Raw genomic sequence first — 24,677 nt, forward strand, 5'->3', positions numbered from 1 at the left:
GAGGTCAGGAGGCATGTGCTGGGCGAGGCAAGGAAACAACCTCCACACCAGCTCTGCCTGTGCTCCAGGCGTGGGAGGGATGGTGGACCAGAGCTGCCCCCTGAGATAACGGCCCCTCTCCCTGCAGGCACATCTGACTCATCTCACACAGCCTCCTCTTCCTCTAAAATCAGCTGATGTGGCCCCTATGGGGACCTTTATAGTCAGACTTTGTTTTCTGCTGCTAGTAACATCGCAAACGCAGAATCTGGCTTCTCAGCAAGGACTTCAGGCTTATCAAACTCGACCACCTGAAAGTCAGAGAAGGAGAGCTGAAATTGTCAGAAAATATCCACCCACCACAGAGCCCAAATCACTGAAGCCTCTGGAGAGGTGACGCCAACTTCCTGCACCTTCCCATTTTCCAGGACCAGGATGCGGTCACAGTTGAGGACCGTGTTGAGGCGGTGGGCAATGGTCAATACAGTGCAGTCTTTGAAGGCATCTTTGATGGTGCTCTGAACAAGAGTACCAGTCTTAGAGTCCATGGAGGCAGTGGCTTCATCAAGGAGAATGATCTGTTGAGGAAGGAGCATTGTGAAAGTCACACCAAGCCAAAGCTATACCTAGAGGGAAACTTATAGTCTTAGTTCAATTTATTAAAAAAGAAGGGCTGAAAAGTAATGAGCTAAGTATCCATCTCAGAAAGTTAGAAAAAGAACAAGAGAATAAAAGTCGTATCACACCACCTTCATCTTCCTCAGAGGGACTTGCTAGAGAAACAAGGTTGTATATTCTTTGCTCCCCTTTTTGTGAATTGTTTATTCTAACCCTACAAACCAGAGAAGAAATGCCCCATGGTCTTTATCTACTGTACCACATGAGTTAGCATGAGATATAATAATAGTACTTGTTATGTTTCCTACTGCTGCTATAACAAATTAGCGCAAATTAGAGGCTCAAAACAAAACAAATTTATTATCTTACAGTTCTGGAGGTCAGAAGTCCTAAAGCCAAGGTCCTGTCAGGACTGCATTTCTTTTGCAGGCTCAAGAGAAGAAATGGTTTTCTTGCCTTTTCCAGCTTCTGGAGACTGCCTGCATTCCTTGGCTCATGGCCTCTTTCTGGCATCAGTCTAACCTTTACTTCCATTGTTGCATTTCTTCTTTCTTTCTGACTCTCTTTCCTCCCCTTATAAAGACTTGTGTAATTACACTGGGCCCACCAAGGTAATCCAGGATAATCTCCCCGTCTCAAGATCCTTGACTTAATCACATCTGCAAAGCCCCTTTTTCCCAGGTAAGGTAACATGTTCACAGATTCCGGGTATCAGGACATGGGCATCATTGGGGGGGGCCATTATTCTGCCTGCCACAGTACTGGTTTGCCATTCAGAGGGCTTGAGTTCAGCTCTAACTCTGCTTGACTTTGGCTAAATTACTTGACTTCCCAAGGCTCCATTTCTTTGTCTGTAAAAGGGGGTTACACCTTATCATGAACACGAAATGCAAAGACAACACATCAACCACTCAGTACTGTGTAGTGCCACAGTCAGGACTGAATGCATGCTTGCTCCCTTCCCTGTCATTAGCACATGTAGAGAGCATACACGATGGGTTACACTTTGATCAGGGTTCAGAGAATGGGATTTCTAAAGCAACAGCAATCCCTTCTCTGAAATCAGTAAGCAAAGATGGCTAAGTCACTAAGAAAAATGAGTATAAATTTTACAGACCTTATATCCTGGCATTCTGAAGGCCTTCTTTAGTATCTTGAGTACTGTTTATCAGGCCTCAGAATCATTCAGGGACAAAGGGAAAAAGTTGAGAGGCAGATTTCTCAAACCCAAACGACTTAGGAGGACAGAGATAATACCTAAGCAAGACCTCCCGGGGAAAGGCCCAGGGGAGGCAGGTGCTATTGCTGTAAATGGCTGTTATTTTTCAATTTTTTCCCCTCACAACTTTGTCTTAAGAAAAAGTGATTGGTTTTTAAATGGCCCAATTGCTCTCTCTTTATTGAAAGACAAACGCCTGGCTCTACCTCCTGGCTTGAGTGGCGCTGCAGGAAATATCCAAAATTGGACCAATCCATTTTCCGCGTTGTTTCCTTACTTTTGAATTATGGAGAAGCGCTCGGGCCATACAAAGCAGCTGACGTTCCCCTACTGAGAAGTTTTCTCCATTTTCTGTGACTTCTGCCTATAATTTTTCTGGGAGTTTCATTACCTATAGAACACAGAGAATGCCATATTGTGCTGATGATCTATAAAATTGTCCTGTATCCTCCATATTGATTGCCCCCTTCTCTTGCATTTATCGGCTGGCTTTATTTTACTGCGGAAAAGAAAGTGCAAAATGACAATCATTTCAATATTGCGAACAGGCACCAGGGAAAGACCAAGGAGTAGGCAGTCATTCATAATTTAAAATCACAGTGCAATTCATAGAACCCCGTAGACACCTTGCCAAAAGAGGACAAATGATGCACATATGGCTCCAGAGAAACACAAACAAGTGTAAATGGCTTTCAGGATCCTTATTTCTATGCATAAAATGGAGATAGGATGGAGTTTTCTGGTCATCGAGGAAAGGTAAAGACAGGGTCTGATTTATCTAGCAGGACAAGTCAAAGTGGCTTTGGGCGATGCTCACCTTGGTACCAAGTCCTGGGAAACAAAATTCCCTCTGGGCTGCAGAGGTGGCCACGCTCACCCGCTGACCCCAGCTGCAGCTCTTATAGGACAGAGTTCCACCTCACAAATGGTTCATTCCATGCCATGCCCTCTCACCTTCCCAGAGTTTATCTGCTTCAATAAGCAAATGAGGTTATTGGCAGAGCAGTAGGGCACTTCCTCTGGTCTAGAGTCATATGGGCTTGGGGTCAAGTCTCCATTCTGCTACTCACACCTGACTACCCTGAGTCTTAGTTTCTGCATCTCTAAAAGTAGGGGCAGGAGTACCAACCTCAGAGGGTTGTAGTCAGGACCAACTGAGACAATGCACGTAGCGCTCTTGACTGAATCATTGCAGTGGCCTAATAAATACTGTCTATTGTTGCTTTTAACAAGGAGCAATTAGGATTGACATATGTGGTGCCAACAAACAACTGGCCAAATCTAAACCTGAGCCAGGCGTCTGGAGCACTGGTGCTGGGAAACGGACTCATCCTGGCCAGCCCCAGAGACCTACTGTGTCTCTCATGAATGTTCTCTCCAGAACCTGCCAGAGCATCTCATCGCTGTGACTCGCAAAGGGATCCAAGTTGTACCTGCAATGAAGGAAAGGAGAGGAAGCTGAATTTCTGAGGACGAGAGGATGGGAGAGCATGTTTTCCACAGCATGAGGGGGAGAGCGGGAGGTGGTGTGTGATGACGCCACAGCAACAAGAGCAGTGCTTAGTCCAGGGCAGTGGTTCATGAAATACCAACCTCAGGCCAAGAGACCGAGGACCCATGACTCTGGGATGCAGCAGAAGCCACCAAGGCGGGCAGACCACAACCCTGCCAAGAGATAGCCCCAAGCGAGGCACCGGGGAGACACATTTGGTCCTCTCCATGGCCGTGTGCAGCAGAGCGGATCTGACCTCATGCAAATTCTTGGCAGAGAGAGAGGCAGCGAGCAATTCCACCTCCCGGTGTGTTCACTCTGCCTTCAGAGGCAAAAGCTTTATCTGCAGCTCCCGGGCCTTGCAGAGGGTGAGCACCTTACATGCAGGGTGTGAGTCTAGCATTTCAAGACGCGGAAGGTCCTTTTCATTCAACACTCAATACAGCCCCCTACTTCATTTGGTGCTCAATGGGGGAAATGTCCCTCTTGTTAGAGGGGCAGCCACTACACTGGGGTAAGTGAGTAACTGTGGTTTTCTCCTTGTGCCTTGACAACAGATCTTGAGCCCTGCAAAAGTTGCAACCCTACTGTTCTTGGACTTGAGCAGTTTCTGTTCGCTTCTTAGTGGGAATGAATTGACGTACTTCCGAAAGGATAGCTACATACGTAGAATAACCATTTATTTGATTGTGCAAACTGGGGTAATTCAGGGAGTGGCCACTGCTAAACCTGATAGGATGCTGAAACAGGCATAAATCAGGGCTCTCCAGGGCCAACTGGGATGTCTGCTCACCCTGCACATAAGCATCTTGCGTATTTGTGATGTAGCTTATAAAACACAAGTAATGTTCAGGCCCCTAGTCCTCAGCTCCTCCCAAGGCTTGTGAGCATCTCAGGATAGGACAGCCCCAGGCCAGCCACGGCGCGGGCGCTTCACAAAGCTCTTGCTGGTCTGATTTCACTATCCAAAAATACGTATGCACAACGATCAAAAACAGCTACCTTACTGTACCTACAAACAGGAGAGGATCCTGGGGGATCACAGTCAGCTTGGTTCTGAGGTCTTCCAAACCAGCAGTACAGATATCCATGCCATCAATGAGGATTGTGCCACTGGCGGGCTCCACCAGACGAAACAAGGCCATTCCTAAGGACGACTTGCCTGGGAACGATAAATGCAACAGCAGCAAATCAAACATCAGTTTGTATTTCATCATACCTGAGTATCTATCTAATCAAGGGAATTTTTAATGCAATGAAAATGGCCTTGTGCAGACAGAAATCCCACTCTGCAGGGGCACTCAGCTACCCTAATACAGTTAACCGGTCCATCCCTGCAGGGGCTATTAACACATGACTCATCCTCTGGGCCTCATCTCACCAGAATGATTCTCATTTAATTAATTCAAAAACTGATGTGTGTTTACTTCTAACTCCACACATCCATCCAACCTGAAATCCTAATTTATAGTAAAGAGATGTCAGGGAAAAAACAACCAATCCGCCACGCATGCACATCACCCTCTGGTGTGATTTAACTAGCATGCCCAGTGGAAATGCAAAGAAAACAACTTGAAAGAAACACAATCAGAGCTTGTCCTCACCAGAACCTGTTCTTCCAACAATCCCAACTGTCTGCATGCTCTGGATGTTCAAGTTCAGCCCGTTGAGAAAAAGGGGAGTGTTGTCTCTGTATCTCATCTGGTAGTCTCTGAATGTTATCTCCCCATGGCTGGGCCAGTCGAGGGAACAGGTCCCTACTTTGAGGGGGTGAGTGCATTCAGGAACACAGGTCTGAAAAGCAGAATAACAAATGATGGGTTAATAGTCATTTGCTTTTCCATTCATTTCATTCATTCATTCATTCACACAATTCTAGGTACTGGTATTCATGCTGGTGAACTAGACCAATAAGGCCACTGCAATCCAGAAACTCACATTGCAGTGGGGAAGTCAGATAATAAACAAGAAAAGAGATGAGAAATGAAGACAATAAAACAGAGTATTGTAACAGAACACACAATGTGTGGGGTGGAAGGGTAGGAGGGGTAAAAGTTACTTAAGTGTTGAGGAAAGCATCTGTGAGGATGTGACATTCGAGCTGAGACCTGGAATGCTGAGAAGATGTCAGCTACAGAAAGATTCATTCCAGGCAGAGTAGACAGCTAGTGCAAAAGCCCTGAGGCCAGAATGAGTGTGGGGACTTTGAGGAACAGAAAGGAAAGTCGTGTGGCTAGAGCTTAGTGAATAGAATGGATGACTGTAAGTGGCAGCTCATACTGGGCCTTGTGAGCCTGGGCAAGTGTCAGCAGTGTGACCTTGAAGCTGTGTGACAAATCCAGACCAAGCCTTGAGATTTGCAGAATTCGATCAGATACAATTTAATTATCTGCAAGAGTCACTGTGGTGTTGGAAGCAGGAAGATGACAGTAGCACCGGGTGTCAAGTTCAGAGTTACATGGAAAAGGAATTAAAGTTTTATAAGAGCCCAAGAAATGCAAATTTCCTCCAATTAAGGAGGAGAGCAACTTGACTGCATTATAAGACTAACCCCTCCTCTGAATTATAAAGTACCTGTTAACCGGGAGAAATAGAGCTCCCGTGTTCCCCATTAGGGTGGCTGACCAGCCCACATCGCTGGTCGAAAGGCAACCACAATTAGCTGAGAAAAGAATTGTATTCCTAGACAGTGAGTATTTTTAATCCCTAGAAGATTTAGAATTAGTAATAATAATATTTAAGAGAAGCATGATTGGAATAGTAGTATTTTTAGTTTATGGAATCTGCATATTTGGTGCTTTAAGTATTCATAATGTTAATAACATTCAGTCTTGTGATTCTAATTTAAAATGTAAAATTGAATAACTTATTTTAACGTGGCTTTAAGTTTAAAAACTTACTACTTATATACAGCATTGGGATTGTCATGAGAACTTAAAGCTCACCATATTTATAAGTTTAATTTATTAGATTTATATAACCTCAGGAAGGTTTGTTTGTTAAATCAGATTATCGAGGTACTTAAAAAGGAAATGGAATGCATTAAATTTTAAAATGCAGCTTAAAATGTTTTAAAGTATTTAATTAAAAGGGGCCAAATGCTGTTCAAAGGCCCTTAAAAGTGATTGCTTGAATTGGCAAGACTGCTTTTCAAAGAATAGCAGGATTTGTAAGGGGAACATAAAAGCTTTTAAAGAAGACAGTTTTTTTCAATATACAATTTTAGTCAAATAAGTATTAATTTTTAGAAACTAAAGTAAGCCACTGAATTCTCTCTTCTGTGTACAGAAACAGCCCTTGAGGAAATTTTTTTGAAAAGAACCTCTCCCTCATCATCAAGGACTTTAGACTATATTGTAAATATGGGTGTTAAGAAAAGGGGTTGTGGTCCGATTTCAATTTTTAAAGAGATCCCTTTCACATGTAGAAAGATCAAATACCTAAATTCTGCCAGAGTTAACTGGCTCCTCCTCTCGCACTGATTTCTTACCGAAATGTACTCCCTGAGCAGCTCCACGGAGGTGAACTTGGCCTGGGTCTCCGTCCCTGTCCGCAGGCACACTTGGAGCAGCCCACTCAGCTGTGGAGGGGGCGACAAGCAGCCACAGTCAGAGCCCTGTCTGCCTTCAGGGCCGGCTTGTGAGTCACCCCTTCCGTCTCACTCAGGACCACACCAAAAGCAGGCCTGCGTTCCCAGCCAAGTGTCCAGATGTAAAGACACTCCTGTTGGGGTGTTTTGCCTTTAAACACTTCCTTTGTATTTAGAAACAAATGGTAATTATATTCTCCCTGGCACTCCAGATGGGCAGAGTCATCCCATCACAGCACTGCTCAGGCACAAGCGTCTTGGTTGGAGGGGTGGGGAACTGCTGTGAGCAGGAATTCTCCCAGGGCCTCCGCACTGCTGGAAACCCAGCACTTGCGGCCACCTGGTAGGGTCCTGCACCTCTGTGCCCTCCCCGATTATCCCACCTGCATCTTGGAAGCACCTGAAACCCAATCACCACAGGTATCAGAAGTGGAAGAAAACCATCAAGCCCATCTGCTTGCTTCGGACATGAGAAACTCTAGGCTTAGATGGTAGCCTGCTAAGGTCACCCACCTTAGGCCAGGATCCCCCAGAAGCCAATCCTGAGATTTGAGGGCAAGCAGGTTGAATGGAGGTCCCCCGAAAAGATATTCCACATCCAAATCCCTGGGACCCTTGAATGCTACCTCATTAGGAAAAGGGTCTTTGCAGGTGTAATTAAGGACCTTGAGATCAAGCTGGGTTACTTGGGTGGACCCTAAATCCAACAAGTGTCCATATAAGAGACAGAGGAGGAGGAGACATGAAGACAGGACAGAGATTGGAGGGATGCAGCTACAAGCCCAGGAAGCCAACAGCCACCAGATGCCGGGAGGGACAAGAAACAGATTCTCCCCTAGAGCTTTCCAAGGGAACATGGCCCTACAGACACCTTGATTCTAGACTTCCAACTTCCAGGACCACAAGAGAATACATTTCTCTGGTTTTAAGCCACTAGTTTATAATTTGTTACAGCAGCCCTAGGAAACACCTCCAGGATGTGGACCCAAAAAGTCCCAGTAGGAGCTGGGAGAACTGAGGCACAGAGGAGGAGAGTCCGGATAGGCTTCACTGTGGGCAACTGAAGCTTGACGCCCCTGGGGGTCCTGGGAGTCCGCACGGAACACACCTGACTTGTCCCGAGGATGCGGCTCCATCTCCCCTAACTCCCTGCAGGCATTGCGGAGGCGCTGGGAGGACTCCCCATACCGCAGGTGCAACCTGCCTCAGCCTTGAACTGAGCACCTTCCCGCAGCAGTGGGAGGCCAGCTGGCCTGCCCTGGAAGGGGGGCCACCAACAGTACCTGCCTCAGTCGCAGGGTGGGCTAGTGGGCTGGAGGAAGGACCAGGCCTTCACAAGGTGAGCAGTGGCTGGGTGCCGGCACAGTTGGGGCTGGTTTCCCAGGGGTGAACGTGATAGACAAGACCACTGAAGCCCCAGGGCTTGCATTCTAGTGGGCCGGCGGGATGAGACACAGGCAATGTCAAGGAACCCTAAGAATGTCAGTTATATGGTAAGATGTGAAAGAGGGGCTAGGGCTGGGCTGGGGCGTTACCTTAGTTGGGGTGATTAAGAAGATGGTGTGTGCTGAAGCATTCATGATAAGAGTCTGCCAAGCAAACTCTGGGTAGCAGCAAGGGGCCTTAACAGGAAGGAGGCAGTGTGTCCTGAGCAGGTGGATGAGGTGAGAGCAGTGTGGGTCCAGACCCTCCGAGAGCTCATCTCAGTGGGCCTCCCTTGCTGCCTCCCAGCTTTACACATGCCACCGGCTTCCCATTTCTCTTAGGGCACTGGCTTTCAGCCGGGGTGATTAGGAACCCTGTCCCTGGGACATCTGGCAATGTCTAGAGACATTTTAGGTTGTCACGACCTTGGAGGCGGGAGATTCTACTGGCGTCTCCTAGTTAGAGATCAGAAAGACTGCTGACATCCTGCAACACACAGAACAGCCCCTGTCAAAAAGGATTATCTGGCCCAAATGTCCACAGTGCTGCAGGCGAGAAAGCCTTTCTTAGAAGACAGGTGACACCCCTGCCCACGGCTGACGGAGCCCCACCGACCCCTCATATCGTATTCTCCACCACCCTGCTCAGGCCACAGGAGCTTCTGAGTTCCCCAAAGGCACCAGTCTCCTGCCTACCCCCAGCCTTCCCTGGGCCCTCAGACTGAAGCACTTCCTTGGCTCCTTCTTTATCAAATTCAGGTGTCAGCTTGCAAGTCACCTCCCGGCAGAGGCCTTCCCTGACTATATGGGGGTCTAATGCTGCTTCCCCACTTACAGTCAATTACCCTGCTTCATTATCTTCATAAGAGTTCAACAGTTTCTGAAGTCTCCTTATTTATTTACTTGCGCACTTATTTATTCCATCCCACTTTATATCCCTTTATATCCCACTAGCATGTAAGCTCCATGAGTGCAGAGACCTGTTCAGCTTGTTCACTGCTGAACCCACAGCAGCTGGCATGGTTCCGGCTCCTGGCAGGTGCTCAGTGGACACATCTGCTGAGTGAATGAATGAACTCTGCTCTTGAGAAGGGCATATAAGTATTTTGTTAAGTTCAAGGGTATCAGCTTCTCAGGGCCCCGGGCAGCCCTCCATGGGGTTAGAAATCCCTTATCAGCACAGTGCTGGCCCCAGGAAGTGCTCATCCTCGTCTGTGATGTTATGTGATGTTACTTTGCACTCACTTTCTGCTCTGTGGGACTTCACACCAATTTCTCATCCACCTAGGGAGTCTCCTCTGTTCTCAAGGGAAGCTCTGTCAGCTGGATTTTCTGTATTCTCCAAAGGGGGGGCTAATGCTCAATAAAGCTCCAAAGCCAGCTGGAGGGGAAACACCCCCTAGATCTTGAGATGTGCAAATTCTCCAGCCTCACAGGAATGTTTGAAAACAATCTCATAGAAAGCTGGTGATATATCCCAAGAGCATAACCTCAGTTGAGGAAAGCGGTTTCACTTGGACCAAGTAAGGGAATCTATTCAACATCATCTGTTTAATATTTTACTAGGTAACAACAAATAAAATCATCCATCAGGGTTTCCCTGGTGGCGCAGGGTTGAGAGTCCACAGGGGATGCAGGGGATGCAGGTTCGTGCAGGGGATGCGGGTTCGTGCCCCGGTCCGGGAGGATCCCACATGCCGCGGAGCGGCTGCGCCCGTGAGCCATGGCCGCTAAGCCTGCGCGTCCGGAGCCTGTGCTCCGCAACGGGAGAGGCCACAACAGTGAGAGGCCCGCGTACCACAAAAAAAAAAAAAAAAAAAAAAAAAAAAATCATCCATCAATGAGGGAAACTGCCTACCCAAGGAAAACTCATTTCCCTCACTTAACATAGAGTCCTGAGCATATATTTGTTCCTCTTCCTTTCCAAAATATTATTAAAATGATAGTACAGAGATTGCAAAAAGGAATAGACCGTTAACAGCAAGGGGCTTGGGAAGAGATATCAAGAGATATCATTGAAGGAGAGAGTTACACATTTCTGGAAGATGGAAAGAGGATGAAAGCCTTTTGATAGGATGGAGGCAGAGTGTGCTGCAGGAGCTTCCAGAACCTTCTTCCAGCAGAAGTCAGAGAGGCTCCAGGTAAGAGAAGGGGTCCACAAAGAGACAGACTGAGGTGGCGTATAGACAGCTACTCCCGTTGGGCCCATTTCCTGCCCCTCCTCTTCTTCCTCCCAACCAGAGGTAGCTGGGCAATTTATCCCTAGGCCAAAACACACACACACACACACACACACACACACACACACACACACACACACTTCCCTAAAGAAAGTGGATAAATGACTTGGGGATAAATGGGGCTCCCAGAATAGTATCCTAGATAAAATCTCTTTAAATCAAGCCTTTGGGTGTCTGAAGGCCAGCTCTCTGGCTGCTTTCCTGAAGTGAAGCCAGCCTGTGGAAAAGTCCAACCAACCTATCCATAGTTATAAAACGTCCCATCAGGAGAGACCTACCAAGGCATATACAAAGGCAGATGAAAACATGAAAATCCAACCAAGTTTCTCAGCCTTAACCACAAATGGATCAAGAGACATATGAACAAAACCAATGGCATGAAAGAGCAAGAACCAGATGAACAAACAAACAAACAAAAAAACTGACCCTGGAAAAAACAGGTATCAGTCAAATAAGAAAGGAGAGTTTAAGAAAGGTGAGGAGCTGGGCTTCCCTGGTGGCGCAGTGGTTGAGAATCTGCCTGCCAATGCAGGGGACACGGGTTCGAGCCCTGGTCTGGGAAGATCTCACATACCGTGGAGCAACTAGCCCCGTGAGCCATAATTACTGAGCCTGCGCGTCTGGAGCCTGTGCTCCGCAACAAGAGAGGCCGCGATAGTGAGAGGCCCGCGCACCGCGATGAGGAGTGGCCCCCACTTGCTGCAACTGGAGAAAGCCTCGCACAGAAACGAAGAGCCAACACAGCCATAAATAAATAAATAAATAAAATTTTAAAAAAAAGAAAAAAGGTGAGGAGCTGCAATTAATATCCTCAGAGAGATTAAAAATATGTTGCACCCATTTTAAAATGATTTGCTTAAAAACTCAGAGACTAAGAAAGAGTTTGTGGAAATTAAGTATACGAACATATGATCTTCAAATTCAAGAGAATGGCCGAATGACAAAGCAAAGGAAAATTCCCAGAATAAAGATAAAAAAACAAGAACATGGAAACTGAGATGAAAGAAAGGAAACATAGAGGACTGATGCAAGAAAACCAATATTCAACCAATATGAATGACAGAAAAGGAAAACAAAGGGAAGGGAGACAAGGAAATTATCAAGAGGAGAAAAAGGAATAAAGGAGGAAAAGGAGAAATTTTTCCACTTGAAGAGAGATTTGACTTTATTCTGTTCCCAGTCTTGAACAGAATAAGTGGAAACAGACCCCCACTCAGACTCACTGTCCTGGAATGTCAGAGCACCGAGGATAAGGACTGCATGGGAACAGCTTCCAAAGACAGACGTGTGAGGTATGTAACAAGGAGCAGATGCAGACTCAGATTGGTATCAGACCCAGATGACGTGGGTTCAAATCCTGGCTCTCACACATGCCGGTGTGTGATTCTGACAAGTCTTTCTGGACCTCAGTCTCCTCACCTGTAAAACCGGGATTATGGCATCCCTACCTCATGGGTTATTGTGGGGATAAATGAGTTAATTTATGTAAAGAACTTAAAACAGTGCCTAAAATGACATGTGTTTCTCTATTTTCATTATTATTCCCTATTATTATTGTTTCCCTGTTATTCTTATTTTTCAAAAGAAAAACACCAAAGCAACCAAAAAGAGAAGTTGGTGATTATTTGTCATGGACATCATGGTTGCCCCCCAGCATTCCTTTCCCTCTCCCCATTGTGGGGCAGCAGTGTGTGACATGAGAGCAGCATGGGGTATGACTCCATCCTTTGGCCTAAGCCAGTCATCCGCATCCCATCGAGCCACAAATTAGTTTGGGGATGCCTCAATTCATCCAGTGAAAGTAAAACACAGGGCTTTTGTTCAGTGGCTGGGGCAGGAAACGCTTTTCTCCTGCTTCCTTCCTGCTATAGCCCCCAGAGGCTGCCAGTCACCATTGCACAGCAATGAAGAAAGTCATCCCAGGAGGAGGACAAACTCAGGGGCCATGATCCAACTGTGCCTGAAGGCCATACAGCCACCAGACCTTTTAATGATGTGAACTTCACCACGGAGCTCTCCTTATTGTTTAACCCCGTTGAGTTGGGTTTTCTGTTATGTCCATCTTCCCTGAGACACTCTATGCCAGAGCCTCCAGGCCAGGCCCAGCCTTACACTAGGTGTTACCTGGAGGAGGTAAGACAATGACAAGCCTTTGAATGAAGCACTGATTGAGGAGAAACTCAGGGTCACCAACAAGGTCACAATGAAGGTGATGATGTTCATGAGGATGTCCATCCTTAGAGCAAACCACCTGAGAGCACAGTTAAAGTACAGGAGATGGCTGCAGTTTTCATCATTTAGCATCTGAAACCTAAAATTAAGAAATCAGACAAAACAGGAGGTCAGGCTGTGCTTCCACAGACTTAGGGTTAGGGCTACTGGAGAAATAGGGCGAGAGGAATTTTTACTCAAGGGCCAATGCATTCTTTCTTTTTTTTTTTTTTTTTTTTTGCGGTACGTGGGCTTCTCACTGTTGTGGCCTCTCCCGTTGCACAGCACAGGCTCCAGATGCACAGGCTCAGAGGCCATGGCTCACGGGCCCAGCTGCTCCGCGGCATGTAGGATCTTCCTGGACCGGGGCACGAACCCGCATCCCCTGCATCGGCAGGCGGACTGTCAACCACTGCGCCACCAGGGAAGCCCCCAATGCATTCTTATATAGGAATCTCTTACAAAGATGAGCATATATTCATACTCTTTAAAATCTGCTGCCATGGGCATCTTTGATTTGCACGTATTTTGAGAAATCCTACACGGCAGTAGCATATGGTGCTGAGTGGGCTCTTTCTGTCTTTCCCAGAACTGGCAACTGGAACCCACAGCTGAGAACAAAAGGGGCTGAGAACCTCACACTCTACCTCCAAAGGACCGCTGTCTTGGAGGTAGCCACCCCCCAAAGGCCCTGTGGAAATGACCGTTGACCCCGTTGATCTATACAGGGTGGGAGGTGAGGAGATCTCAGTGTTTGTGATGGCAGAGGAAGGAAAAGAGGGTGCTGGATTGGTTCTCCTCCCCAGTTCAGGGAAAGAAGAGTCAAGGCAATTGTTTATAAAGGTGGAGGGAAAAAAAGAAAACTGACATCTTGTACACCTGCTGCGTGTCCCCTGAGCCAAAGAGGAGAAGGAGCACAGGGCAGAGCGACAGAGAGGTGACACCGCCGAGGGATGAAGGCGAGACCCAGCCCCGGAGCTGCTCGGTCCCCAGATGTACAGAAGGTGGGTCCTGCCCGTTCCTGCAGTTCCTGGAGTTGGGGTGCAGAGGGAAGATGGCATGTGAGGCTGCAGTCTTGATGCCACACTGATCGGCATGAGGCAAGAGGCCCCACATAAAAGGAAAGCAGTGTGAGGCTGCCAGGCGGAGCTCATGGGAGAACCCGCCAGAGCCTGCCCATCGGCAGTGCCCAGCAGAGCGGCTGGGGACCTGGGTCCTGTTGGGGGCTCTCCCCTGCCACACCTCATCTGCACCGGGAGCTGAACCAGAAGAAATCAGCAGCAGAAAGGAGAATGACCTGGACAGGGTGGTCACCTGAGGATGTGTCCTTCCCCACCTCCATCCCCCTGCACCAGCCTCAGAGAACCAGGCTCAGGGAAAAGGGAGAGAGTGTTTAAAAGAAAAGACTGGGTGCTTCCCAGCAGTGACCCTGCCCCCTTGCCCGACACATAGAGCAGCACAGCATGCCCACGCCAAGCCTCTGAGCGATGGAGGGTGGGGGGGCTGTGACCTGAGTACCTTCAAGATTGAAGTTTTAACTGGACTGAGCTAACCATTGACCAGAAGGGACATTAATCACAATTGCCACTGAAGGTTCCCCTGACTTACTGGGAAAGGGGCTTCATCAGAACAACTGGTAGAAATTATTAGAATAAAAATAAAAACTTTCCGTGCTTAAACCCCTAAAGAGTTGAGATTCCTCCATTGGTGCAGGCATGACGTCCTCGGGCATTGCTGCTCCATCTTGTTCTAAACCTCCTCAAAGGATTCTGGCTGGAAGCCCCTCTGACTACCCAGGCTGGGCCCTGTAGCACCCTCCTCTCTGTTTCCACTCCAACTAATTTTTCCCAGAGCTTAGTTAAAATATTCTTCCAAACACTTTGGTCTTTCTACCATGTCTCTATAAAGCCTACAAATTCAACTGACAGCTTAAGTGACTTAGGAGTCATCTGCGGTCTTACATGTGTGGTTGGTTAGGTTGTGCAGAAACAGAATCACTGGCGAATTGGAATTTGACCTCGAACCTTTTTTTAGTGCTGTAGCATTTTTGTCTGTTCACAGAAGCAGTACAAGTGAGAAGCCCAAGCCCTCTGGAAACTCCATGAAAGGAACGAAAGGATTAAAAGAAGGGAGAGCCCATCAATGGCATAGGGCTCAGCTCTCCTATAGGATCATTTTGGAAACCTTGGGGGAGAATCTGCAGGAAGACAAGGATTGAATCTGTTCAGGTGGTTGTGAGTTGATGAATGGCCCATGACCAGGACACTGGAAGGGTGGATGTGTGATGCAGGACTCTTGATAGATGATGTTCAGGTCACGCCAGTAACGGGGCTAGCTGCTGACTGAACTAAAGACAGGCCGGGGTGCCTGGTCCACACTGAGATTGTGGGTGGTGGGGAGAGAGAGACACAAACGTTAAAGTGTGTGTTAGGATTTTAAGGAGGGAAAGGATGGGGGTGGAAAAAGACCATCTATGTGGCAGAGAAGCTATAGATTCACCAAACTCCATCTTCTTTTCCTCCTATGGCCACAGCTGGACTACATTTCCCAGCCTCCTTTGCAGTTAGGTGTACCCGTGTGACTGAACTCTGGCCAATGAGTGTGCAGAAATGATGAGTGCCTTCATTGGGGTCCTCCACCCACATCTCTCCTCTTACCTTCCAGTTAGACCAGAGGATTCCGGAAAGGTCCCCAAGGCCCTCAGGATGGAAAAGCCCCAGATGGAGAGAGGCCGTGTACCTGAGTGTGGAGCAGAATTCCCTACCCCTGCCCCATGGACCCCCATTCAGGTGTGGCTTGAGGAAGAATAAATACGTATTGTGTTAAGCCCCTAAAATTTGTAGTTGTTTGTTACCACAGTGAGCCTACTGTGATTGATACACACTAATTATATGTGATTATATGGTGTTTTAGAAGTTTGGAGCTGGAGGACTCCAGAGAAATTTATTAATCTAGTCCCGACATTTTAAAAAGAAGAAAACTGGTCCATCTACGAAGTGAGATGTAATGTCTTTAAAAATGACTTTTACAAGGAATATGTAAGAACATGAAAAATGCTATTTAAAAATAAAACAAGACAAAAATGATTACAAATACTTCAGAAATAGAAAAAAAGAAAAGACTGGAAGGAAATACACAAAAATATTAATAGGATTTGGGTTGGGGGTCCATGGGTGATTTTTTTTTTTCTGTTTTCTCCTATTTTCCTGAACTGAACACATTTTACTTTTAGGGAGAAACAAATAAAACATGTAAAACCCTGTACTGAGGTTGTCATTGGATGAGCTCGAGTCTTTGGGGGCCTCAGACACTGGGGAGAAAGGCCTAGTGTGTGAGGGGCACCTCCTCCGTTCTACTGGCTCTCCGTCCACAGTCAGGCCGCGCCACCCAGACTTCCCTCCTCAGGGCCAGAGCAGCCGGCGTTTCTGGGCCTCCCGCTGGGGCTGACAGGGAGCAGAAGCCCTGGGGCAGGCCCTGCCCAGGACTGACTTGCTGACGCAGTCCTCCCTCTTGTTGTAGGCGTGGATGGTTCCCAGGCCCTGCATGGACGAGGCTACGTGGGAGAACCAGGGGGACCAGCTGACGCTCTCGACCTTCTTGAGCTCCTGGACTCCTCTGTGAAAAATGCTGCGGGGGCTTCCCTGGTGGTGCAGTGGTTGAGAGTCCGCCTGCCAATGCAGGGGACGCGGGTTCGTGCCGCGGTCCGGGAAGATCCTACATGCCACGGAGCAGCTGGGCCCGTGAGCCATGGCCGCTGAGCCTGCGCGTCCGGAGCCTGTGCTCCGCAACGGGAGAGGCAACAGCAGTGAGAGGCCCGCGTACAAAAAAAAAAAAAAAAAAAAATGGGAAAACCAAGTGTGGCCCGGAGGGCCCCAAATGGGGTCTCCCAGTACTCCCCGCAGCTCACACAAATCCAACTGGGCACTCAAGACAAATTTAAGACGGACGGTGCTATCTAACCAGGGAGGAGGGGCTAGCCCGCCATTCTCCTCTTGGGGGGGGCCCATCCCTGTGTGTGAGGGTGGGGGTCTCAGAAATTTGAGCCACTCCTTCCTGTGGTCTCAGTTCTGAAGGCTTCTTGCAGCATGTGTCTCGCTGCACGAGCTGTGACTCTCTTCTTTGAAGACTAGTGTTTTTCACACAGTGCAGCCCCTAAATACAAGCCAGCTACTTCTGGGTACCCGACCAAAGAAAAAGGGATCTGTTCCAATCGTGGAGGAAAATCTGGATCTGATGTGTCAACTGCCGATATGCGATCTTCTAAAGACATTTTCTAAGGTAATTTTGAACAACATTTGAACATTGTCACCTCAGGAGCTGATTTTAAAACCAAATGCTCCAGGGGATGTAACTCCCCCAGGGCCCCGGTGAGTGCGAGACCACTGCCCTCGGCACGCACATTGGCAGCTGGCCCGTGACAGCGAATCTGATCTGGACTCCAGACTCAGCTGACACTCACCCAGGGGAGAGGAAGGGAAACCTCATTCAGAGCTCAAGTGAGTTAGTTGGAAACACTGGGTAACTCAGTCTGGATCAGCCTGATCTGGCCTGTCTTGTAGCAAGAAGTAGGGGTGTAGGGCAGAGAAAAACTTTTTACTAAGTAAGTCAACAGCACAGAGGGGAGAACAGACAGGAACAATGGTCAGACAAACACACAGATTACAAAAACAAACACCAGCCCAAGGAATCCATTTTAAGAAGTGGCACCCAGGACCTGTTATGGTTTGTAAAGGACTTGCAGAAATTATTTGTATTTGGTCGCTGCAATAAACTCTTGATCTGGACACTGAGGCGCATGGGTCCTTTCTCAGAGTCACAAAGGAGGCAGTGGGAGACTGAAGCAAGAGCCCGGCTCCCCCAACTCCCAGGGCACATGTGCTAGTTCCCATGGCGACTCCAGCTTCGGCCAAGGATGTGGAGTCAGCCTCTCTGACCATGCATCCCTACACGCACATTCCCCACTGTCTGTGGCATCATCTGTGGACTTGATCCACAACCTTGAACCATCCAAAATCAAACCGGTAATCTTGATCACCCCCAACTGCGTCTCCTCCTGTATCACTCATATCTGTCTTCACAGCACTCCCCATCCTGGACTCATCCTTTGGCCTCTCCCATCCCCCAACCCCAACGGACTATCTGCGAAATGGCTCCCGAATCCACCTCTTTTCTGTCCTGACTGCTGCTGCCTGTGTCTCAGTTCTCACTCAGATTCTATACTGCAAGAGTCTCCAATCCTATAGCCTTGTCTCAATCTTTCTGTAGCTTCATCCACCCTCCACACTGTGCAATGGCCACAGCAATATTTCTAAAACTCAGCTCTGAGTGTGAAGTTCCTGCTTACAGGTGGACGTGGGTCTACGATTTGTGGGCTGAATCCTTGCAATCTGGGCACCCTCTTCAAGACCCTCCGTGTCCAGACCAGGGCTGGGCACATTTAGGAACGTGATAAACATTTCGTTGAGTTTTATAGAAACTCAAAGTTTGTATAATATTGTGTCCCATTTCTAATTTACAAGACACTTATTGATCCTCTGAGAACCCTTGCAGAACAGGCGAGGCGCATGTTTCGATGATTACCATTTTAGAGATAAGGAGACTGAGGCCTGCAGCGTTCCTCTGACTTCTCCAAGGTCCTCCAGCTAGTTTCGCAGCAGAGCTGGGACCCTGTTGCAAATTTCAACTGATTTCCAATCCTTAGCCCTCACGCAATACCCAGGAGGCTGCCTGCTGAGAACTCCAGCTCGCCCAGGGCGAGGGAGGGCCTGAGGAGCTGGGTTTCCTGGAAAGCTGGGACCGATGCTGCCCTCCTGCTTTCCCCCAGGGTGGGTGTGAAGGTGGGCACGGGGACCCCTCAGTGCCAAGCAGCCAAGGCCTTTCTCTCACCACATCAGTGGCCAGGTGGGGCTATTTCTCAAAGCTCGGAGAGACTGGCCTCCTCTATCCTCCAGCAGCAGGAATGGCAAAGCCCAGCGGTTAAGAACATAACAGCAGGTAGACAGCAACCACGGTCGCTTATTTCCTGGCCTGGGACCGGTGACTTAATCTCCCAGCCATATCCACCCTCAGCGTTGCTCTGAGGCTCAAATGCCAGATGTATGCCGAGCACTTAGCACATCACCAAAAATCAACGTGCTCCACCATTCAGAGAAGACAGCAAGGACTCAGTACCACTGGATACTACCGGGTCACTGCACAGGGTTAACCAAATATGCATAGGTTTCGTGTGCTCCTCTTTAAATCATGCACTGACCTACCGTAAAAGAATGAAGAAGCCTACAGCCAGGCCGGCCAGGACTAAAAGGACAGCAGGAAACACAGCAGCCAGTATCACGAGGATAAACGGCACCATAAAAAACCGCTGCAGAAAGTTCTCGGCATGAAACGGCAGCCTCACATCCAGCTCGTTCATGTCCTCGGAGAAACGGTTCATTAGCCAGCCAGAGGGAGTCCTGTGAAAGAGACTCATCGGGCTCTCCAGGATCTGTGGGCGACGATGGAGGGTCAGGGGCTAGGTGCCTGTTTGGTGACCCCCACCCCTGCCCCGTCCGGCGCTCCCCGGGGCTGGGATCGCGAGCCAGGCCTGAGGTTTTTTCTGGGGGCCAACACAATGTGCCAGGCCGTCCCGGGAAAGCGAGAATGCGGCCCTTTCTCGCCACCACCGTGGATGAGAGTGACCGTGGAGGGGCTCAGCCTCCTTGGAGGAGGGAGGGATTTTTTGCCCAGGGCAATAAAAGGCCAAGTTCCCCTGTGTGTGTGTGGCGGGGTGGGATGGGGGGCACATCTGTGTGCTCCGGCCAGGGCCCTCCATGGCAACAGCGGAATGAAGAGGGGGCCTGATGTCCTCAGAGCTCCTTGGAGCAGGAGATGCCCTCTGGCCTGCATGCGTCTGCTCCAGGGCAGTGTCCCAGGGAGACCTTCGTGACCACTCACACCTTCACCCCCAGCCCTGCCTGGGCCCATGACACACCCACAGCTCCCTGAAGTTTGCCTTTGCAGTTGATAAGTAGATACTGGGAGACTCTTCCCAGACTCGACTATAAGCTCCGTGAGCCGTGTCCACCCCAGAGCTGAGCACAGTGTCTGGCACATCGCAGGTGATCAATAAACCCCACTGACTGATGTACCGATGCACAGGCAGCCCCTGGGGCGGAAGATGGGGAGCCTGTACCTTGTCAAACACTCGGTCGTGCAGTGAGAAGGATGCCATCAGCGTGGTCTTGGTGAAAGTGAAGCCTTGGCTGATACCAAACACCAGCACGGACACCATGCTCCCTGCGTACGCCCACTGGTACACCCTCGGCCCGGTGTCTGCCTGCACCGGGCCCACCTCGCACGTGCTCATGATGCCGTGAGGCCCACACGTCATCTTGGGAGGAAAACAAGAGGCACCAGGAATTGATCAACTGTCAAAAGAATGGGAATTTTCCAGAGAACCTTTCCAGGGAGAAGAAGCTAAAAAGGAGTGCATAATGGTTAAGAATGAGTCAGCTCCCTGTGGGGACTCCTGAGCTTTGCATGGGTCCTCCTGCTGGGCCGCTGGGCCCCCAAGGGCCCCTGGCTGACGAGGCTCAGCACAGTCAGGGAGAAAAGCAGAGCAGACAAACCAGACTTGTACAGGGCAGTCATCTCAGAAACCAACTGCACCTCAGGAGACCAGAGGTGATGCTGGGCCAGGAAAATCACAGAAGTAACAATATCTGGGTTCCATACGCTGGCCGAGCCACACTCAGGCAGACCAACAGGCCAGGGAATCAGAAACCTGATGGCAGAGACCACTAGGCCTTCGGGGAGACTCAGGAGCTTCTCTGTGTGATGGGCCAGCGCCCCCCCAGGGCCCTCTGCCTTTCCTTTTCTCAGGGTGCACCTAGGAGGGCGCTGGTCCACTGCCCTGGAGTCGGCGGTGGGGGGAGGGAGCCTGATGAACCAAGGGCTCTGGGAGGATTCAAGGAGACCACACTTGGCTCCATCTTGCACGAGGAGAACACGTGTTTTTGCCTGCATTTCTGGAGGGAGGCCATCTCCTCCTCCTGAAAAACTGGCAGTTTTGCTTTTCTCTGAGCCATGTGCTAAAAGTCAAGACTGCCTTTGGGGAGCGAACAAGCATCTTTCTTCTAAATGCCATTTTGCTTCTTACAGCAATAGCGGAAACGTAAACCAGAGGCTGATGGATCAACATCCGTAAAAGCAAAAGCATCCCTGGGGAGCCAACTGACCAAAGGACCATCTTGAAGAGGAGGTTTCGCTGCGCTGTGGGCTATGCCCACAGTGTCTGGTGGTGGCGCCAATGCGTGGGTCAGCCATCATTGCTGCTGCCCAATTAGAATGGCACTGGCCTACTGGGGAGGCACCACGCGTAGGGAGAGGCTCCGCTCTGACTCACCCCTTGGGTTCTCCAAGGAAAGGGCTCTTCATGAGCAAGCAGGGATCTGGGGGGCATTCCAGAGATGGCTCTCTTTTTGCACAGAGAAGGCCACCCCTTGGCTTCTCCCCTTGGGACTGGTCTCAGGAAGCTATGCCAAACTCCAGGAGGGCAATTGCATCCTCTCCCCTGCGCATGTCTTCCCAGGACCTCCTCCCTTTGGTTGTCATAGCAACAGAACTGTACCAAAATGTAATCTTGGAGGATGGGCAGGCAACCCCACAGCATTTCCTGGGGCTCCAGGAAAGCTTTGAAACCATAGGCCAAAATCTGGGAGAGTTTCCAGCAAGCTTGAGGGAGAGCAGATTTATCCGTCCTTCCCAGGAGGGGCTTGGCCTAGATGAGAGCTTAGGAGGCAGAGAGAGGCCCCCCAATGGCCCTACAGCACATCCAGGGACCCCCGTCTGACTTTTGAATGTCTTATCCCTGTAGGGGAGCAGAGCCAGGTAGAACTCTCTGACACCAGACAGTGTCCGTGACAAGATGCCAGTTTCTCTTCAGAGGCAAGAAGACAGAAATCTGTGTTAGGCTTCCCGAGCCCTTCCCAGACACTCCTCAGAGGTGCCTTACAACAGAGGTTGAGAACTGACCCTATCCTGCATGTGCACAGCTCCAGCCACGCTGCATTGGCCTGGCACAAGCTTTTCAGCCAATCCTTTAACAGTTGAACGTGGCACATACAAATTTGGATGCCCTGCTTGTCTTGAAAAATCAAAGGGGATTTCAGGAGTTGAGTTTGTAGTGTAAGTAGCTGACCTCAGCCTCGTGGAGAGGGCTGTAGAAGGCTCATTGTATGGTGTTCAGACTCTCCATTAGCAACTGACTCAGCATTTCCCAAAGCCAAAAGGGAACTCAGCGGTGAGCCCTTGTTTAACCAGACACCCAGCCACACATCGCTGAAGATGGAGCTGCCGATCATCACGAGGAAGAGAGACCACGGAGAGAGGAAGTACCCTGCAGGGGCGGATAGAGGGCCAGGGGTTACAGAGGCCAGGGGGCTGTTGGGGACTCCTCTTCCTTGGGTCCAACCCTGGTGGGAAAATCAAAGCCTGTAGGAAAATGGCCTCTACCCCGGGAACCACTTTCTAGGCTGATGTGACAAGTCTGAGTGTTAGGTCCCTGAACCCCCAATGGGAACATCTGTTCCACCTGGTTGGAACATGGGTCCAAATTGTCAACATATTAAAAAAAAAAAACACACCGCTATTCACTTTAATAGATATGACTCAGTATTTTAAAACAAACAAAATCCCAGTCTTGCTGAGGGGAGACAAGGAATGAAACGCTCAGGGATGTTTTGCTCATGGAGATGACTCTTGCACTGAAGGCAGGCAGCGAGTGGGCGGCTGCTGTCCTCAGCGATTAGAGAGCGAGGTTACACAAGAACCACAGCTGGGTCACGCTGCTGCTCACTCAGTTTCAATAAAGAGAGTCTGGCAGCTTTAATGGAGATAAAGGATGATTCCATTTAAAAGCCTGTTTTATCAGACTTTAGATTTTTAGGAGGAAAGAATAAAAGCACTGATAAATGACCCTAGCATAAAGAGAGTCATTGTTAAAGAAACCATAAAACATGAACCCAACAGTTTAAGAAAGAATTTTTTAATGCAAATTAAATCAAGAAACCCGTTGTTTTCTACCGAACCTCCAGAAGCCTTAATGTACGTGTCATAAGTTTTCCAGGTCACGGTTCCTCCCCGGGGGGACTCAGTCTGGATGAGCTGGTGCAGAGGAACGGTGGGGACAAACACAAGTCCTGCGGCGCTCCCGGCAGGGCAGGCCCCCTCCCGCCCACTCCCGACCACCACTAGGGCCAACTGCCATCCTTTCTTCCACTAGCCCTATGCTTTGAAATTTCCAACATACTTTTGCTCATTTTGTTTTATTTGGTCCTCATTACAGCCCTGTGAGGCAGGTGATTTTCAGTGTTTTGAGAAATATATTTATTAAGCACCTACTACGTGCTCAGCCCTGGGGAGACAGGGGTTGTCTTGATCTAGTTCTGCAGAAGCAGATCCTAAGAAGAGGATGTGAATGCATGCAGTTTATTCCAGAGCTAAAGGGTACAGGGAAAGGAAGGCAACAATAAAAGGTGTCTCATCAAGGCAGCAGCACCCATGGGCGATGGGAGCTTAACCCAGCACAGAGAAATCTCAGGCTGGGACAGAACTACAACTCAGAGGTCTTTCTCGTGATCAGCGGGATCTGGGATGTTTCTACACAAACTCCCGTTGGCTGGTGGGTGAGGGCTCTCCCCAGGGGCTAATTCCCCAGCACTTCTACCTTGACCTGCAGCTGGCAGCTACGAGAGAGCCCCAGGCAAAGGGATGCAGGTATGGCAGCTGGGTGTTGGGTTGTGTGCGCAGAAGTGCTAAGGGCACCCACACCATCTACTACAGGGCCAACAAGAAGGCATCTACCATGGAGCTCACACCATGAGAAGAAACCTGGGGCATCCTCCCAGGTGGATTCCTGATTCCCTCCATGTGGCTGTCCCAAGTCCTCTCCGTTTCCCAAAGGGTGAGGGCAAATGACTGTCAAGCTCTCGTTGAAACAGCTTTCAGAGGTGCAGGGAGGCTGCCTAAGAGCTCCCAGAAGCCAGGGTTGAATGCACGTCTCTTCCCTCTCCTACACAGAGGAGCATGAAAATGTCCACTCCAAAGCAGCATGCTGTAGTTATACCTGGCTCTTGTAAACAGAGATAAATAGAGCCAGACAAGGGGGCCCCCCTTCGCAGGGCTCTCTGCATCCTGTGCTGGCAAGGAAAACTGTCCCATCTCAAAGGCGCCTCCACGAATAGAGCTGCCATTATCCTCTCTGCCTGGGAACCCTCGCGCTTCTTTGAAATGTTCAGCCTGACTTTCACTCATTATGTCTCCCTCTGGGGCTGCAGCATGAGGGGGTCACCTCGATGGGTCAGCAGAGCCTAACGAATGGCACCCTAGAGCGTAAAAGGAACTGTCAGATCCCCTTGCAGCCCCCGCCCAGTCAGCCGTGCTGCTGATGCTCTGCTCACCTTCGCTGCCCTTGGAAAATGCCCTCGTGCCAGCCCAGTGGGCTGTCACCTTCAACCCTTCCCTTCCTATAGCTCTCAGAGCATTTAATTTCACACTTTCCCTTTCCTCTCCAGAGAAGGGGCATGAGGAGGAGAAGAGGGGCAGGATTTACTCTCCCCACAGGACCCCAAATCCTGAGCAGCCTGGAGCTTCCCTGGGAAAGCGTGGAAGAGACTACAGGCCCCCCCCACTTCAGCCTTGGCCGCCTCCAGAGTGATAAAAATATATTGTCTTTCCAAATGGGCACGCATTTGTCACAAGCACCATTAATGGTGCCAACTTTCATCGATAAGAAGACTCACATTTTTTCCCTGCATTTTAGCATCTCTGAAATCAGGATGTGTCCCATTCGGTAGTATGCCACATCATCTAATTGGCAGAGACTTTTCTTAGTGCTACATAAAATGATGGTGCTCGCAAAATGGAT

General features: G+C 49.2%; 1 protein-coding gene across 1 annotated transcript in view; it reads right to left on the bottom strand.

The window, feature by feature from the left end:
* Positions 1–203: 203 nt before the first annotated feature.
* The window catches only part of LOC132509457 (ATP-binding cassette sub-family C member 12-like), a 59,640-nt gene continuing 35,166 nt past the window's right edge, over positions 204–24,677 (bottom strand). Inside the window, 13 exon segments of the mRNA XM_060130520.1 lie at positions 204–290; positions 393–557; positions 2,094–2,207; positions 3,171–3,249; positions 4,311–4,470; positions 4,913–5,102; positions 6,799–6,888; positions 12,686–12,872; positions 16,262–16,399; positions 19,030–19,256; positions 19,944–20,143; positions 22,053–22,148; positions 22,840–22,935. Coding sequence (XP_059986503.1) covers positions 204–290; positions 393–557; positions 2,094–2,207; positions 3,171–3,249; positions 4,311–4,470; positions 4,913–5,102; positions 6,799–6,888; positions 12,686–12,872; positions 16,262–16,399; positions 19,030–19,256; positions 19,944–20,143; positions 22,053–22,148; positions 22,840–22,935 — 1,829 coding nt within the window.

Source organism: Lagenorhynchus albirostris, chromosome 19, assembly GCF_949774975.1.
Source record: "Lagenorhynchus albirostris chromosome 19, mLagAlb1.1, whole genome shotgun sequence".
Lineage (NCBI taxonomy): Eukaryota > Metazoa > Chordata > Mammalia > Artiodactyla > Delphinidae > Lagenorhynchus > Lagenorhynchus albirostris.